Source organism: Schistocerca serialis, chromosome 4, assembly GCF_023864345.2.
Source record: "Schistocerca serialis cubense isolate TAMUIC-IGC-003099 chromosome 4, iqSchSeri2.2, whole genome shotgun sequence".
Taxonomy (NCBI): domain Eukaryota; kingdom Metazoa; phylum Arthropoda; class Insecta; order Orthoptera; family Acrididae; genus Schistocerca; species Schistocerca serialis.
In genome coordinates, this window is record NC_064641.1 from 47,470,091 (window position 1) to 47,489,261 (window position 19,171).

The 19,171-nt window shown below is 40.0% G+C and overlaps 1 protein-coding gene across 1 annotated transcript in view; it reads left to right on the plus strand.

Annotated features, from left to right (window-relative positions):
• The window catches only part of LOC126474219 (neural-cadherin-like), a 105,110-nt gene that overhangs the window by 47,176 nt on the left and 38,763 nt on the right, over nt 1-19,171 (plus strand). The window contains exon 12 of the mRNA XM_050101683.1: nt 13,671-13,860. Within this exon, the coding sequence (XP_049957640.1) occupies nt 13,671-13,860 (190 nt within the window). The remainder of the gene's footprint in view (nt 1-13,670; nt 13,861-19,171) is intronic.

Here is a 19,171-nt window from a genome sequence, read left to right on the forward strand (position 1 = left end):
AACCCGTGTTGTGCTGAGGATAGGATTTGATATATTTCCATAAACTCTGCAAGTCTTTCATGGAAGACTTTCCCTGGAATTTTTGAGAAGTTAGACAAGAAGGGGAAGTCCATGATGCCAGTGAACTATTGCGTAAATATGTTAGTGGTTTTTCAATTCATTCACTGCATCGTTTTATTATTTTATCAGGTATATGATCTACTCCTGAGGACTGTTTTGTTTTTAAGGTTTTTATGATGCTTAGGCCGTGCAAACGACTTTGAAGCTCATATCACGCTCAAACCCACTGCTCGGCCTAAATTTTTTCAGGCTCGGCCCATTCCTATGGCCCTTCGTGATCAGGTCAAATGGGAGCTGGATCATCTCACTGCTTCAGGGTTCTTGCTTCCTGTCACTTCCAGTGAGTGGTCCTCTCCTATCGTTGTCGTTGCTAAGCCAAATGGTGATGTTTGTCTTTGTGGCGATTTCAAAGCCACTGTAAACGCTCAATGCCTTATTGACACTTACTCTATGCCTCGACCTGAAGAATTGTTCACTAAACTTGCTGGAGGCCAGTATTTTTCTAAACTTGACCTCTCAGAAGCTTATCATCAACTTCTCCTCGACGCTGCTTCCCGGCTGTTTCTGGTCCCTAACACACCTTTCGGCCTCTATCAATACCGACGACTTCCATTTGGGGTTGCCAGCGTCCCTGCTCTCTTTCAGTGATTCTTGGAACAATTATTGCTCCCTGTCCCTGGGTGTAAAAATTACCAGGACAACATTGTTGTCACTGGCTCCACCACTGACGAACATCTTCAAAATCTCCACACAGTTTTTCATGTCTTACAGACTGCCGGTCTTAAGTGTAATCTTGAGAAATCAAAATTTTTTCAGGCATCTATCACGTACTTGGGGTTTCAACTCTCTCGGCATGGTATTCGTCCACTTCAGCAAACAGTTGCTGTGAACGATGCCCTTCCTCTCCCTACATCTGTTAAGGAACTGCAGGCCTTCTTGGGGAAAATAGCATACTATCACAAGTTTTTACCATCTGCGGCTTTGGTGGCTCAGCCGTTGCATCGCCTGTTACATAAAAACGTGCATTTTCACTGGTCCACGTCATGCGATGCAGCTTTCCAGAAACTGAAGACTATGCTGAAACAGGCCCTGTGCCTGGCTGCTTATCGACCTGGCCAACATCTTCTTCTTGCCACGGACGCCTCTCAATACGTGGTCGGTGCAGTCCTTGCGCACCGTTTTTCTGACAGTTCTGATCAACCCATTACTTATGCCTCCAAAATGCTCACAGATGCCAAACAAAAGTATTCTCAAATTGAAAAAGAAGCTTTGGCCATTATTTATGCTCTTCATAAGTTTGGAGTTTTTCTCTATGGATCCAAATTTCATCTTGTTACAGATCACAAACCACTTGTTTCCTTGTTTCATCCATCAACTCACTTCCTGACAAGGCTGCACACTGCCTCCAGCGTTGGGCTCTTTACTTGTCTCGTTTCAATTATGACATTCATTTCCGGCCGATGGCTCAACATGCGAATGCTGATGCACTGTCTCACCTTCCCATGGGTCCTGATCTGGCATTCGATAGGGATGAACTTTTGTGTTTCCACCTGGATGTTGCCGAGCTGCGGGTTGTGGACGGGTTTCCCATCACCGGGGACCGGCTGGCGGCTGCTACGGGTTCTGACCCTACCCTCTCCCGGGTTGGGAGGGTTGGCCAAATCGTCCATCCGCTAAGACTTCTGACCCATTGCAGAACTACTACGCTTTGTGTTACTGCCTCACGGCTAGGAATGGTTTTATCCTCCTTTCCACTGACAATGCTTCGCCGCATGTTGTGGTACCTGCGTCTTTGCGTGCTTCGGTCTTGCACCTCCTTCACCAAGGGCACTGGGGTGTCTCTTGTACAAAATCTCTGGCGCACCGTCTAATGTACTGGCCCGGCATTGACTCTGAAATCGCACACATGGTTGCTGCCTGCGGCCCTTGTGCATCACAGGCCACTGCCCCGAAGTCATCTTTGTCACTGTGGCCTTCGCCTGAGAAGCCCTGGGAGCGTATTCATGCTGACTTTGCTGGACCTTTTTTAGGTACTTATTGGCTTCTCATTATTGATGCCTACTCTAACTTTCCTTTCATTGTCCGTTGCACGCAGCCTACCACCACGGCAACCACCAATGCTCTAGCTTGCATTTTCTCTTTGGAAGGCCTCCCCTCTACTCTTGTTACTGATAATGGTCAGCAGTTTGCCCCTTCTGATTTTGCGGATTTTTATGCCCGTCATGGCGTCATGCGTGTCACGGCCCCTCCATTCCATCCACAGTCAAATGGTGAGGCTTAACGACTGGTCCGCACATTTAAGACTCAGAGGAGGAAACACCTGACTTCTTCTGCTGCTGATGATGCGCTTCTCCAATTTCTGGCTTCTTACCGTTTCACCTCCATGGGGGACCACAGCCCGGCTGAGCTCTTATGTGGCCGACAGCCCCGCACGCTACTTCATCTTCTGCGGCCTTCCACCTCATGGCCACGGGTGCCTTCGCTTGGGCGGTTCACCGCCGACAACCTTGTATGGGTACGGGGATATGGCAGGTGGCCAAAATGGAGTCCTGGCTGCATCTTACGACACCAAGGCCAATGCCTGTGTGAAATCCAGACGGACACAGGTGTTGCAGTGCATCATTCGGACCAGCTGTGGCCTCGTGTGCTGGCAACGCCTGTTCCAGATACCGCTACACCAACTTCGGCTCTACCTGACACTCAGGATACTGGAATCTCTCATTACTCACAACGCAGTCCTCTCACCATCATATCGCTGCCAGCAGAAGAACTGACACCACCAGGAGACATGCCCATGCAGGAACCAGATGACCATCATCTGTCGGAGCAACTCTACTTGCCTCCTTCTCCTACGGATGTGTACACATCGCCCATTTATCCTGTTATTACAACCAGACTTGCCGCAACGGGCCGATTGGTGCACGGGGACCCAGAAGATTCGACCCCCACGTCTCCTGTCATCTCGACCCATTATCATCGGGGACACTTCCGTCCGTACGGGAGGCCTCCTCCTCGAGACTTTACGGCCAGTCAAACAACACCTATGGACATTAGCAATCTACAGGCCACCTCCATCAAGACCCGTGCAAAAACTTCAAATGGGGGAAAAGTGTTGTGACTCGCTGATCTTTCAAAGTGCTGCCACGCAGTTACGCGCATCCTCTACATGCGGCGCTGTCTGCCAGCCATGCAGCAGCAGCGCCACCTAAGCGGCCAGCCAGCCAGCTGCCGCTAGACTCGGACTCAATTATGATTTGAATGTTAAAGTGTACAACCATCTTACTCTGTTTACTTGATCTGTGACTTTCATGTATTGCGACTTTCTTGAAATGTATTTGTTCAACTTGAAGTTATAACAGTGGTGCTGTTGTATTTTGGTTACTTGGAGTAATCTAACTGATTAGTGGCCCACTTATGTTCATAAAACAGCTATTGAAGGTATTTGCTACTTTCCTGGGCTCTGTTATTTTCTCTCCATCTTGACATAGAGTGATATTGGCATTTCTGTTAGTGACAATGCCTGTCTGCTGTTTCACAACTTTCCTCATGACTTTGGTCTTGTTTCCAGCAGACTGAATGTATAGATCATTTGCCTTCATTTTTGTTTCCTTGACAATTTTTTTAAATATTGTCTTGTATTTTCTGTAATAAGCATGAAAATCATCATATACCTGTTGCATTTTTATAATATCATATCGTTTTCTCTTTATCTTGATCGAGATCTTTATTCCAGTTGTTGCCCAAGATCTGCTTCTATTATTAGACCTCGTTCTATTGGGGAATCCAGTTTCATAGTACTCGCTAAATATTTCCATAAATCTGTTGAACTTTTCACATATACTTTCATGTTTCCTTAGCTAACAGTTGTCTGAAGGTGTCTATGTTTTGTTCGCTTAGGATTCGTTTTCTTTGACTAGTTCTGTTGGCATTGTGGGTTTAGGTACTGGTACTGTATGGAAAGCAATATACTGTCCATTACGGTCACTAAATTCTGTTTTTAAATGGTTCCAGCCTGGAAGCCATTTTTTCTACATTTTAGAATATTTGGTCAATAGTGGTACAAGTAGTTTTGGTAATTCTAGAGGGAGAGTTTATAGTGGCCTATAAATTATATGTTGGAAGAATGGCCATGAGATTTTGTTTTACATTTGAGTTTTTCTGGAAATTTATGTTGAAGTCACCATATACTATTAGATTTTTCTTGTTAGCTTTATGTTTGCTGAGTGCACTGACTAGTTTCTGTAGGAAAATATGTGAGTCCCCATCTGGGCTTCTGTACAAGAAAATTATTATTGTTTTTAGTGATGTTATTTCTGTAGCTGAAATTTAAAGATCTTCCTCTTTTCCCAATATCTCTAAGGATTTTAAGCAGTGATGTTCAGTGTTACTTTTAACAAAAATGCGTGTCCAACCATGGGCAGAGGATGTCCTACAGACTGATGAGGATAATGTTAATACTGGTAATTTTGTGACTCCTAACATATCACTACTCAACCAATATTCACTTAAACATATAACAGAAGCTTCCTTGAGCTCATCTGAAAAGGGTATTTCAAAATCATTGATTTTATTTGGAAAAGATTGAACATTCTGATGAAAGAGTATGAATTTTGTACTTCTGTCGAGTTCAGGTGCATGTAATTAACCACTTACCTTCTTTTTTACCTGTTTGTTTTCACTACTGGTGTCTGCTTGGTGTTCTTTTCCTGGTGAGGCCATAAAAATCCTTGTTCCTTGTTCATGGACATCTTTTGTGGTTCTTTTGTATTCTGACTGTGAATGTCTTTTCTCCTGTGCCTGTGGTTGTGGGGGGCAGTGGGGGGAGGGGGGGGGGGGTGTTACGAGTTCACAACACCAAGGTTATCAGCAGTAGCTGTGGTTGTATTTTTTGACATTTTAGTTCCATTGCCTATAGGTGTCTCTTTTTATGTATTTCTTCGTAGCTGCACAAGTTTTATCGCAAACAATTCCTAAAGTACGTGTTACAGCTTTGCTCAAACAGTTACTCAGTACAGTTTTTGTAGAGACTGGTTCTATAAAGATTGGTTTTCTTGTAATGTGGTCAACATTCTGTATTAAATTTGCTAGCGTTTTAGCAATGAGCGACTTCCAGCATTGTTATAGTGTTGTCCATGTATTGTAAATAGTTCTCTTAATGTGGGAAGTTCGAAGAATGTCATGTTATGATAGGCCTTGCACACTTTTGGAACTGTCTGTTTATTTTTTAAAGCTCCGAATTTATGACTGAGTTATCCTGCAGGTCACATCTGTGTGGCATGCTAGTAACTACGATGTTGGGCACTTTGAAATCACGTAGTTAGTTTTTAAGCACTGTGTAGCATGTTTCCCCTCATTCTGGTAAACATCATTGCTTCCGCCCATGATTATGATGGTATCATTCTTAGATAAATCATTTAGTGAGTTACCATTTTTATTATCTCAGTCAAACGTACATTCAGTCTGGTTATTCCTGTAGCCATAAGTGACGTACCATACTACAATTGTTTATTTTTTCGGCAGTTCTCCCGGCGAGGCTCCCACCAAGCACCATAGCTCATTTTTTTTAACTTCACTTGTTTACTACTTGCTGACATTATCTTGGCCATGTGCACCATGTGTTTGTATATTTTGAAGATGCAGTTAGGTTGTTTTTTGCATAGTTTATTCTTTGGCTGTCAGTTTGTTCTTCAACTAACACACTGTAATTTTTTCCTGTCATATCTGTTGAATATATATTGTCTGTGTTAAATTGTATTCGCTTACCGTTAATTGTTTTAGTGGGCCTAATGAAAGCTTTATGTTTTCCTTCAATTGTGTTTCCATTTTCTTTTCCTTGTTCGATGCACACACTTCTGTTGTTACTATGTGTATTTGTTCTTAATAGTTTTAGCTCATCTTTTAGTCACAAGATATCATTTATTAGCATTTCAGTGATGAATTGTTCAGTATTTAAATCATAAGTTTTTAATATCTCAGCTGTGTGCATACACTGTTCACTGTCACAGAAACATAACAAATTTTTTTGTATTGAACCACTGGATGCAGAAGGAATGAATCCATAGTTGGGTTTAAGCACAAATTCAGAAATCTTTTATCACTGTTTCATCACATACAAGGCAAGAAACACCCATGTTTTTTTTTTTGTTCTTAGGACATGAACCTGTATAACGAGCACCTCGAAGACAACATTGTTATCATTAACTATGAACCACTGGCACTCAGATAGCTGTGTGCACTACAATTTTTATTGACACTGTCTTATTCACTACAAATCATCACTTAATTAGGAACCACATTCTGGCATGTCTAATATGGTAGCCATCTTGTAAGGATGTGCACATTTACAGATAGCAGTGCATTGTTGGAGATGTCATTGGTACTCGGATGATTTGTGTGAAAGGCTTCCATGGCCATTATGGCCACACAACAGGAATTAACAGACTTTGCATGTGGAATGTTGTTAGCAACGTATTGTGCAAGTTGGTGGTGTCTCCACAATGGTGTAGGCTGTGCTGTGTTTACATGGAATGGACTGGGTCTTCTGGTCCAACTGAACTGGTCACTGACTGCAAATGATTATGTTTGACAATTTGCAGCCATTCATGACCTTCATCTTCCCAAACAACAATGAAATTTTTGTGGATGACAATTCATTCACGACTGGTCTGAAGAACAGTCTGGACGATTTGAGTCAATGATTTGGCCACCCATACCACCTGACATGATTACCATTGAACATTTATGAGACATAATTGAGAGTATAGTTCATGCACAAAACCCTGCACCAGCAACACTTTCGCAGTCATGGACACCTAGAGGGACAGCATGGCTCAAAATTTCTGCAGGGGCTTCCAATGAGTTGTCGAGTCTATGCCATGTTGAGCTGCTGCGCTATGCCAGGCAAAAGGAGGTCTGACATGATATTAGCAGATATCCCACAGCTTTTGTCACATCAGACTAAAGTTAACAAATGCAATCAATTCAAACTGTCCTCAAATAATAGTCAGTCTCACATTTGTTTGTTGATTGTTATAGTGACTATTATTAGTTCAGTTACCACTTCATTAAAGCAATCCCAAAATATGTCATGAGCTTCACAAGTCACATTTGATTCAATTTTGTCTCTTCTGCATTTCTGAGTAGGCATTGGAAGTGAACTGCTACTTGTATAAGATTGTTCACAAAATTCCAATAGGATCTTCTGTTGAGCTCTCTCAGCTTCAAGAAACCCCAAATAGTCTGTCTTGAATCTTGGGATTAGAAAGATTCCAATCAAGTAATTTGAATCTTTATTTAAGGAGCTGAAATGACTTTCTAATTCAGCTTTTGAACCATATCCTCAGGGGTTCTTTGTGCTGTCTCATCTTTATCTAAATACTTACTTAATACCGCAACATATGGTATTACTCCAGATGTGAAGGAAAGACCAGACTTTTTTTGTTATTTCAGTGAGCAATACAACAAGCCACAAATACTTCTAAAATGTTTTTATTGCACAGCCATAACTGGTTTTGGTCATTCGTGCCCATCTTCAAAAGGCTAACATGTGCATTTACGTAAATGCTTTCATCAGCAATATGTTATCAGTTCCACCACTGAACAAGAATATTTGAAACATAGAAGTGTCAATAGATATTCAAATATTCTTGTGCACTGCGAATCTGACGACATGCTACTGGTGAAAACATTTATGTAATTGGAAATATTAACTATCTGAAAATGGGCATGACCTCTGTTATGACTGTGGAATAAAAGAATTTTAAATACATATTTGGCTGGTTGCATTATTTACTGTTGTTTTGTTGTTCTACATCTACATATAAGTGATTACTCTGCTATTCTCAATAAAGTGCCTGGCAGAAGGTTCAATGAATCACCTTCAAGATGTCTCTCTACCGTTCCACTCTCGAACGCCATGCGAGAAAAACGAGCACTTAAATTTTTCTGTGCGAGCCCTGATTTCTCTTATTTTATCGTGATGAACATTTCTCCCTATGTAGGTGGGTGTCAAGAGAATGTTTTCGCAATCGGAGGAGAAAACTGGTGATTCAAATTTCAAGAGAAGATCCCTTCACAACAAAAAATGACTTTGTTTTAATGATTGTCACTCCAATTCACATATCATGTCTGTGACACTATTTCCCCTATTTCACGATAATACAAAACGAGCTGCCCTTGTTTGTACTTTTTCAATGTCATCCGTCAGTCCCATCTGATGCGATCCCATACCACACAGCAATACTCCAGAATAGGGCGGACAAGCATGGTGTAAGCAGTATCTTTAGTAGACCTGTTGCACCTTCTAAGTGTTCTGCCAATGAATCACAGTCTTTGGTTTGCTCTCCCACAATATTATCTACGTGAACATTCCAATTTAGGTTATTTGTAATAGTAAACCTTAAGTATTTTGTTGAAATTATAGCCTTCAGATTTGTGTGACTTATCGCATAATCAAAATTTAGCTGATTTCTTTTAGTACTCATGCAAATAACTTCACACTTTTCCTTATTCAGTGTCAATTGCCACTTTTCACACCATACAGATATCTTATCTAAATCATTTTGAAAGTCGTTTTGATCATCTGATGGCTTTACAAGATGGTAAATGACAGCATCATCTGCAAACAATCTAAGACAGCTACTCAGATTATCTCCTGTGTCATTAATATAGATCAGGAACAATAGCGGGCCTATAACACTTCCTTGGGGAACACCAGATATTACTTCTGTTTTACTCGATGACTTTCCGTCTATTACTACGAACTCTGACCTTTCTGACAGGAAATCATGAATCCAGTCGCACGACTGAGGCGATACTCCATAGGCACACGTTTGGTTAGAAGATGCTTGTGAGGAATGGTGTCGAAAGCCTTCTGGAAATCTAAAAATATGGAATCAATTTGACATCCCCTGTCGATAGCACTTATTACTTCATGAATATAAAGAGCTAGTTGTGTTTCACAAGAACAATATTTTCTGAAACCCTGCTCACTATGTGTCAATAAATCATTTCCTTCAAGGTACTTCATAATGTTCAAATATATTTTTGGGTATTAGTGTGACTGGAGCAATTTTCCAGTCTTTAGATACAGATCTTTCTGTGAGTGAGTGGCTGTACATAATTGCTAAATAAGGAGTTATTTTATCAGCATACTCTGAGAGGAACCAGACTGGTATACAATCTGGACCAGAGGCCTTGCCTTTATTAAGTGATTTAAGCTGCTTCGTTACTCCAAGGATATCTACTTCTATGTTTCTCATCTTGGCAGTTGTTCTTGATTGGAATTCAGGAATATTATTTCGTCTTCTTTGGTGAAGGAGTTTCGGTAAACTGTGTTTAATAACTCTGCTTTAGTGGCACAATCATCAGTTTGGGTTTTCTGCCAGATTTCGAGAAAGAATTTCGTTGTGGAAATTATTAAAAGCATCTTGCATTGAAGTACACACCATATTTTGAAGTTTCTGTAAAACTTTGCCAATGTTGGGGATTTTGTGTTCTTTTAAATTTGGCATGCTTCTTTCGCTGCTTCTGCAACAGCGATCTGACCTGTTTTGTGTACCATGGATGATCAGTAGCATCACTTATTAATTTATGTGGTATATATCTCTCAATTGCTGTCGACACTATCTCTTTGAAAACATTCCACAACTTTTCTACTCTTACATTATCAGATCCGAAGGAGTGAAGACTGTCTCTTAAAAGGTGTTAAGAGCATTTTTATCAGCTGTTTTAAATAGATATACTTTGCATTTATTTTTGATGGTTGTAGGTGTTACGGTATTCAGCCTAGCAGCAACTGCCTTGTGGTCACTAATCCCTGTATTCGTCAGAATACTCACTATTTGTCCAGGATTATTTGCTGCTAAAAGATCAAGTATGCTTTCGCAGCCATTTATGCTTCGAGTGGGCTCATGAACTAATTGTTCAAAATAATTTTCTGAGAAAGTATTCAGTACAATTTTGGATGACATTTTATGCCTGCCGCCGGCTTTAAACATATAATTTTTCCAGCATATTGAGGGTAGATTAAACTCACCACCTACTATAATTGTATGAGTGGGGTAGTTATTTGAAACTACCTTACTATTTTTTACCTGCCCACTTTTAGACGGAAATCCCTTCTGTGGTTCCCTGAGACCCTCTAACCTAAAAAAACGCCCAGTCTCTTCCACACAGCCACAGCTACCCATGTAGCCACCTCCTGTGTGTAGTGGACTCCTGACCTATTAAGTGGAACCTGGAAACCCACCACCCGATGGCACACGTCAAGGAATCTGCAGCCTACACGGTCACAGAACCGCCTGAGCCTCTGATTCAGACCCTCCACTCTGCTATGCACCAAAGGACCACAGTCAGTTCTATCGACGATGCTGCAGATGGTGAGCTCTGCCTTAATCTCGGAAGCAAGACAGGCAGTCTTTACCATTTCCTCTAGCCGCTTGAAACCAGACAGAATCTGCTCCAATCCAAAGTGACACACGTCATTTGTACCAACATGAGCCACCACCTGCAGTTGGCTGCACCCTGTACACTTCATGGCATCTGGAAGCACCCTTTCCACATCCAGAATGACTCCCCTCGGAATGCACATGGAGTGCATAGTGGCTTCCTTCCCTTCCTAGGCAGCCATGTTCCTAAGGGGCCCCATTACACGCCTAACACTAGAGCTCCCAACTACCAGCAAACCCACCCTCTGTGAATGCCCAGACCTTGCGGGCCGAGAAGCTTCCTCTTGAACAGGGTGGATGACTGCATCCGGCTCAGAGACATCATCAGCCACAGATAACGCCTGAAACCTGTTCCTCAAATGAACTGGGGAGGCCCTACGATCGGCCCCTCAGAAAGTTTTTCACTGCCTGCCAGACTTTGGAATGATCTCCCACTCGACCATGGGTGAGGGGTCAACCTCAGTGCAGGCTGTACCCGGGGCAGCCACAGCAGTGGACCGATCAGAGGACACATGGGACGTGATCATCGTCCGATCCAACACAGTGACGCCCCTTGGCAAGCTGTGTGACAGAAGTTGTTGTGGTCTTCAGTCCAGAGACTGGTTTGATGCAGCTCCCCATGTTACTCTATCCTGTCCAAGCTTCTTCATCTCCCAGAACCTACTGCAACCTACATCCTTCTGAATCTGTTTAGTGTATTCACCTCTTGGTCTCCCTCTATGATTTTTACCCTCCACGCTGCTCTCCAATACTCAATTGGTGATCCTTTGATACCTTAGAATATGTCCTACCAACCGATCCCTTCTTCTAGTCAAATTGTGCCACAAATTTCTCTTCTCCCCAATTCTGTTCAATACCTCCCCATTAGTTATGTGATTCACCCATCTAATCTTCAGCAGTCTTCTGTAGCACCACATTTCAAAAGCTTCTATTCTCTTCTTGTCTAAACTATTCATCAACCACGTTTCACTTCCATACATGGTTACACTCCATGCAAATACTGTCAGATACGACTTCCTGACACTTAAACCTACACTCAGTGTTAACAAATTTCTCTTCTTCAGAAACGCTTTCCTTGCCATTGCCAGTCTACATTTTATATCCTCTCTACTTCAACCATCATCAGTTATTTTGCTCCCCAAATAGCAAAACTCCTTTACTACTTTAAGTGTCTCATTTCCTAATCTAATTCCCTCAGCATCACCCGATTTTATTCGACTACATTCCATTATCCTCATTTTGCTTTTCTTGATGTTCATCTTATAGCCTCCTTTCAAGACACTGTCCATTCCATTCAACTGCTCTTCCAGGTCCTTTGCTGTCTTTGACAGAATTACAGTATCATCAGCGAACCTCAAAGTTTTTATTTCTCTTCCATGGATTTTAATTCCTGCTTCAAATTTTTCTTTTGTTTCCTTTACTGCTTGCTCAATATACAGATTGAATAACATCAGGAATATGCTACAACCCTGTCTCCCTCCCTTCCCAACCACTGCTTCCCTTTCATGCCCCTCGACTCTTACTCCTGTCATATGGTTTCAGTACAAATTGTAAATAACCTTTCGCTCCCTGTATTTTACTCCTGCCACCTTCAGAAGTTGAAGGAGAGTATTCCAGTCAACATTGTCAAAAGCTTTCTCTAAGTCTACAAATGCCAGAAATGTAGGTTTGCCTTTCCTTAATCTATTTTCTAAGATAAGACATAGTATCAGTATTGCCTCATGTGTTCCAACATTTCTATGAAATCCAAACTGATCTTCCCCGAGGTCAGCTTATTTACTAACAATCATTAATGTCCTCAGAGTTCACAAGCTCCACATTGCTCCATCAATCACCACTGACAAGATGTCATATTAATAAACATATCATGAGTCACTTGCAATGACATGGCCTGTTTTTATTCAAAAAGGCAGTTTGCCATCTAAAAGGTGAAATTCTACCTCATGCTGGTATCTTGTCAACCGTTTTTCTTGACCTAAGCTAAAATGTTTGAAGTGCACTATGAGTATTTACCACTAGCAATCATTCCTGTTACTTCAGCTGGACTGTCAATAACTCAGTTACAACCTTCTGATGTGAATGGTTGTAACTTCTTGCAGAATCATGCTCAGCCTTTGAACACCTTTCACTGTTTTTGCACCTCTGTCACAGTGGGTAAATGTATTTTACTTTGGTCAATACCCCAGCGATCTGCAATGGTATTAAGCTCCCTTCCTATGTTATCTCTGGTGTGAGAATCTAGAAATGACTTCGTAGCAAGAACTCCATGTTCCAGCTGGAATTCAGGACACAACCAACGAGGTGTGCAACTCAGGATGTGGGTTAATACCTTGTTGCTCAGAGTAATAAAACAAGTCAAAACAAGAGAATAAAAAGCTTTGATACATAACTTGGATTTTTTCCTTCTCCATCACCAGAAACTTGAATTCTGCACTACAAACAAATAGCAAACTTATTATTGTCTCTGTTCATATCAAAATATCCCCAAATTACATGTTTTGTAGTTTATCTTGAAATTAACCAATTATTTTCAACAGTAACCTCAAATAACAAGTGAAAGTACTCAGAGAAGTCAAATAGTCAAGTTAGTTAATCAATATCACATTTGCTGACTTCACTGATGAATGACGATGACTGAATTTACCGGTCATCTGCACCTGGCCTTTGCAATCTCATTCAGACCTACATATTATGGCATGCTCTGGGGCGATGTTCAGCCAAATATCTAGTTGCTGGATATTCAGCTGTCTGGCTTAGGGATGAACAGATATCCGGCATCCAGCCAAACTGCTATCCATTTCAGCTCTAATTTTAATTTTGTCCACATTTTCTTCTTTTAAAATTACTAAAAGCTTTTCATATTATTATATAAGAATTACTTTCGTACTTGGACACTTGTTGCATATCAGTATCAAAATTTATTTTTATTTTTATTTGTGTTCTTTTTTTAACATTATCCATAACTAAGTTATGTCTACACTTCTGCGTAAGTATTACTGTCACTACACATCATTTCAACTATCTTTGTGTAAGAAGCGCACATCATATTCATCTATGAGACTGTTTTTTCACTTTTCATTTACTTTGTGTTCAGTAAGTATATTTTATGTTGCGTATAAATTTTCAGTAACAATGAACACCTCATAAAACTCTTATCAATAGGCTGTATGGATGACATTAGGTTGGATGGAAGGGTGCTCCCACTGCCTCCATCAGTGAATGTCACACAGTGGGGACAAGCAACTGCAGCTCTGAATGTGGAATATGGCTGTGGCTACTCTGACTGCATTACTGGTTTTTGCCAAGAACCACTAATATACGCCAGTGAGATACTGAACAAATATCATTGCATGTAAGTCTCTTTCATATTTTGTTTCCAGTAATAAAAAATAATTCTCTTCTGGTATGAATATGATTTTTCACAATGAAAGAGTAATATGTGAGGGTACAACTTTGACTACATTTCATAGTGATAGCGAGACATACAGAGCAGAAAGCGGAGACTGTATTTTCACTCTACAGCAGAGTGTGCACTGGAGATTCAATATCTGAAATCTTTCCCAGTAGTCACAGTGGTAGTTTGCAGCTCTTAAACTGGGAAAATCAAGGAGGGAACACATCTAACGGAATAGATCTGAAGCATGTTTTAAAGACAAAAGCTCTCTTGTGTCTGACTGTACAAACATTACTCTATGATAGCACGACCAGGACTGACTTTTTATATATTTCACTGTACAAAGTGTATTATATTTTGAATATATATGTAAACAGGTAAGGTAGGGAATACATTACACATTAACAGGCAAACAGCCCTGCTATGAGATTGGAATTTTGGATTTCCACTTTTACAATATTTCTGAGATTTAGAAAAGTCTACCAAGAGCTTTCTGGAAACTTAAATTTTCTAATTTTTTGGTTGTGTAACTAAAATGTTATTCTAGTAAAATAATACAATTTTGGAAACAGAAAAATTGGTCTACAAAACTATGACACTAGATTTTTGAAAGGCTTATATTTTAAGTTTTGAAGATTCCAGAAAGCAACAGTTTTGAATAAAGGTAATTTTTTAATTACAAATACTTCAGAAAAAGTAAAATGTTCTTCAGATAGAAGAAAATGATGGGTTTTAAATGTAGTATGCCAGCCATACAACAAACAGTTATTAGTGGCATTAATTCTAAGTGCACACATTTTAAGTACATTGTGAATTTGGAACATTTAATTAAATTGAATGTTTCTGCATAAACTATTCATACTATTATTTCCTGCAGCATCTAAACTATACATTGAATAATAAGGTTTTGGAAAGTATAGCTGGGGTCAGAATTTGTATACACCCTATATGCATAGTTTATACATTATAAAGTACGCCAAGTGATATGTAGACAATATGGAATAGATCATTGTCAGGAGTGACTGAAAGTCTCAAAAAGACTGCAAATCATGTTTGCATTTAGTGCAATTTCAGTTTGCAATTAGATCTTCCAGGAATAATGGTATTACAACACCAGTCTCATATATGACGGGACGGGTGACAAGAGTTAAAGGATATTTGAAAGGAAAAATGATAGTTCAGGTCAAATGTGAAATAATAGTAAGACAAAGAGGCATACACCAGTTACAAAATAGGGTGAGGCAGATTGTTTAAGCCATTTGCTCCGATGCAAAAGTAAAATAATAGAGAGAGAGGCAGATGGGCTAGTCATCAGCCTGTAGGAGATGCCGAAGACAAGAGGGTGAGATTTACAAGTATTTCTCTGCAGCCATACACAAGAGGCAGTCACATGTCTTGTCTTCCATGCCTCATGAGTGGTTATTAACATATTGCTTGACTACACTACATCTTAGCATGGGTTCCGCACTGCCCTCAAACTTGGGCCCATCAATCCAGTACTCATAAATGACTGGGTATAGAAAGTGAAATCTTAATGAGAAATTTAAAAAAATGATAAATTTATTAATTTTAAGGGGACCATGTGATGACTGACAGGCCTGGATTGTATTGTATTACAGGTTGTTGTTGTTGTTGTTGTTGTTGTTGTGGTCTTCAGTCCTGAGACTGGTTTGATGCAGCTCTACATGCTACTCTATCCTGTCCAAGCTTCTTCATCTCCCAGTACCTACCGCAACCAACATCCTTCTGAATCTGCTTAGTGTATTCATCTCTTGGTCTCCCTCTATGATTTTTACCCTCCACGCTGCCCACCAATACTAAATTGGTGATCCCTTGATGCCTCAGAACATGTCCTACCAACCGATCCCTTCTTCTAGTCAAGTTGTGCCACAAACTTCTCTTCTCCCCGATCCTATTCAGTACTTCCTCATTAGTTATGTGATCTACCCATCTAATCTACAGCATTCTTCTGTAGCACCACATTTCAAAAGCTTCTATTCTCTTCTTGTCCAAACTATTTATCATCCACGTTTCACTTCCATACATGGCTACACTCCATACAAATACTTTCAGAAATGACTTCCTGACACTTACATCTATACTCGATGTAAACAAATTTCTTTTCTTCAGAAACGCATTCCTTGCCATTGCCAGTCTACATTTTATATCCTCTCTACGTCGACCATCATCAGTTATTTTGCTCCCCAAATAGCAAAACTCCTTTACTACTTTAAGTGTCTCATTTCCTAATCTAATTCACTCAGCATCACCCGACTTCATTTGACCACATTCCATTATCCTTGTTTTGCTTTTGTTGATGTTCATCTTATATCCTCCTTTCAAGACACTGTCCATTCCGTTCAACTGCTCTTCCAAGTCCTTTGCTGTCTCTGACAGAATTACAATGTCTTCGGCGAACCTCAAAGTTTTTATTTCTTCTCCATGGATTTTAATACCTACTCCGAATTTTTCTGTTGTTTCCTTCACTGCTTGCTCAATATACAGATTAAATAACATCGGGGATAGGCTACAGCCCTGTCTCACTTCCTTCCCAACCACTGCTTCCCTTTCATGCCCCTCGATTCTTATAACTGCAATCTGGTTTCTGTACAAATTGTAAATAGCCTTTCGCTCCCAGTATTTTACCCCTGCCACCTTTAGAATTTGAAAGAGAGTATTCCAGTCAACATTGTCAAAAGCTTTCTCTAAGTCTACAAATGCTAGAAACGTAGGTTTGCCCTTCCTTAATCTAACTTCTAGGATGAGTTGTAGGGTCAGTATTGCCACACGTAGTCCAATATTTCTACGGAATCCAAACTGATCTTCCCCGAGGTTGGCTTCTACTAGTTCTTCCATTCGTCTGTAAAGAATTAGCGTTAGTATTTTGCAGCTGCGACTTATTAAACTGATAGTTCGGTAATTTTCACATCTGTCAACACCTGCTTTCTTTGGGATTGAAATTATTATATTCTTCTTGAAGTCTGAGGGTATTTCGCCTGTTTCATACATCTTGCTCACCAGATGGTAGAGTTTTGTCAGGACTGGCTCTCCCAAGGCCGTCAGTAGTTCCAATGGAATGTTGTCTACTCCGGGGGTCTTGTTTCAACTCAGGTCTTTCAGTGCTCTGTCAAACTCTTCACGCAGTATCACATCTCCCATTTCATCTTCATGTACTTCCTCTTTCATTTCCATAATATTGTCCTCAAGTACATCGCCCTTGTGTAGACCTTCTGTATACTCCTTCCACCTTTCTGCTTTCTCTTCTTTGCTTAGAACTGGGTATTACAGGTATGCACATAATAAAGAGCAAAAAAGAAAAAAAATAGTATTTATGTTAGTAGTATTAAAATAAAATGCAAATACTGACAAGAGAATAGTACAAACTGACATTTAAGTAATTGAACCAGTGGATTTTTTCTTTTTTTATATATTTAGGGCAACTGAAGAAAAGTAATAAAGGGCAGTGTGTTTTTGGTACACTAAATAGGATTTAAAAAAATAGGTTTCCAATAAGACTGAAAAGGACGGCTCACCATCAGACAATACTATCAGTTTTGACATGCAGACCATAACTGATGGTAGAGTCTGTAGGAGGAATTTATGCAGTAATATACCATATACCAAATTATTGATGATTATGATGATGATGATGATGATGAAGATGAAGTGTGGGAGGCATGTTAAACACTGTTGGTATGGGTAATATGAACAGTTGTGATTTGGATGACAAGTAGATGCCAACATTATAAGTAGAAAAACCTTTAGTCTGGCCATGAAAATTTCAATGCAGTCCAGTTGACAGTGCATTGCCATCAAAAGGGTAGTAAACAATTTTAACTTGTCATAAATGTTCACAGTTCATATAGGTTTTACATTGCAGAATGTTCAATTCTGAGTCATCAGTCATCTTACTGGTTTGATGTTGCCTGCCATGAACTCCTCTCTCCTGTGCTAATCTCTTAATCTCATACAAGCACTAGCTAACCAATGTCTTCAACTGTTTGTTGGATGCATTCAAATCTCAGTCTTTGTCTACAGTTTATCCAGCTCCCTCTAGTACCATGAAACTTACTCCCTGATGTCTTAATACATATCCTATCATCCAGTCCCATCTTCCTGTCAGTGTTTATTCAACATTCTTTAGCACCCCCTCTTAAATACTTCAACTCTTTTCTGTTCTGGTTTTCCCATAGTCCTTGATACATCATCATATTCTCAGAAATTTCTTCCTCAAATTAAGACCTATGTTTGGTACTGATAGACACCTCTTGGCCAGGAATGCTCTTTTCCCATATGCTATCTACATTTTATGCCCTCCTTTCTTCACCCATCATGGATTATTTTGCTTCTGAGGTAGCAGAATTCCCTAACTTCATGATCACCAATTTTGATATAAAGTTTCTCACTATTCTCATTTCCTTTGTCTTTTTCTGGTTTACTCTCAATCCATATTCTGTACTCATTATGCTTCATTCCATTCAACAGATCCTGTAATTCTTCTTCACCTTCACTAAAGAAAGCAGTGTCATTAGTGAATTTTATCATTGATATCCTTCCACTGTGAATTCTGATCCCACTCTTGAACCTTTCTTTTGCTTCCATAATTGTTTCTTTAATGTATAGATTGAACAGTAGGGTCAAAAGACTGCATCCCTGTCTTGCGCACTTTTTAATCCCAGCACTTTGTTCTTTGTCTTCCAATCTTATGATTCCGTCTTGGTTCTTGCACATTTTGTACATCAGCTGTCTTTCCCCACAGCTTACTTCTATTTTTCTCAGAATTTTGAACATCTTGCACCATTTTACTTGTCAGAAGCTTTTTCCAGGTCAATAAATCCTATGAATGTGTGTGACGTTTTTCTTTAGTCTTGCTTCCATCATCAAGCACAATGTCAAGAGGGACTCTCTGATGCCTTTATCTTTCCTAAAGTCCCCCTCAGTTTTCATTTTCATTCTTCTGTATATTATTTCTGTCAGCAATTTGGACACGTAAGCTGTTATGCTGATTGTATGGTAGTTCTCACAATTGTCAGCCAGTGCTATCTTTGGAGTCATGTGGATGATGTTTTCTCAAAAGTCTGATGGTATGTTGCCAGTCTCACATATTCCACACACCAACTTGAACAGTTATTTGGTTGCTGCTGCCCCTAATGATTTTAGAAATTATGATGGAGTGTTATCTATCCTTTCCACCTAATTTGATCTTAAGTCTTCCAAACCCTTGTTCCCCTATCTCTTCCTTATCCACTCCATTTTCTATCGTGTTATG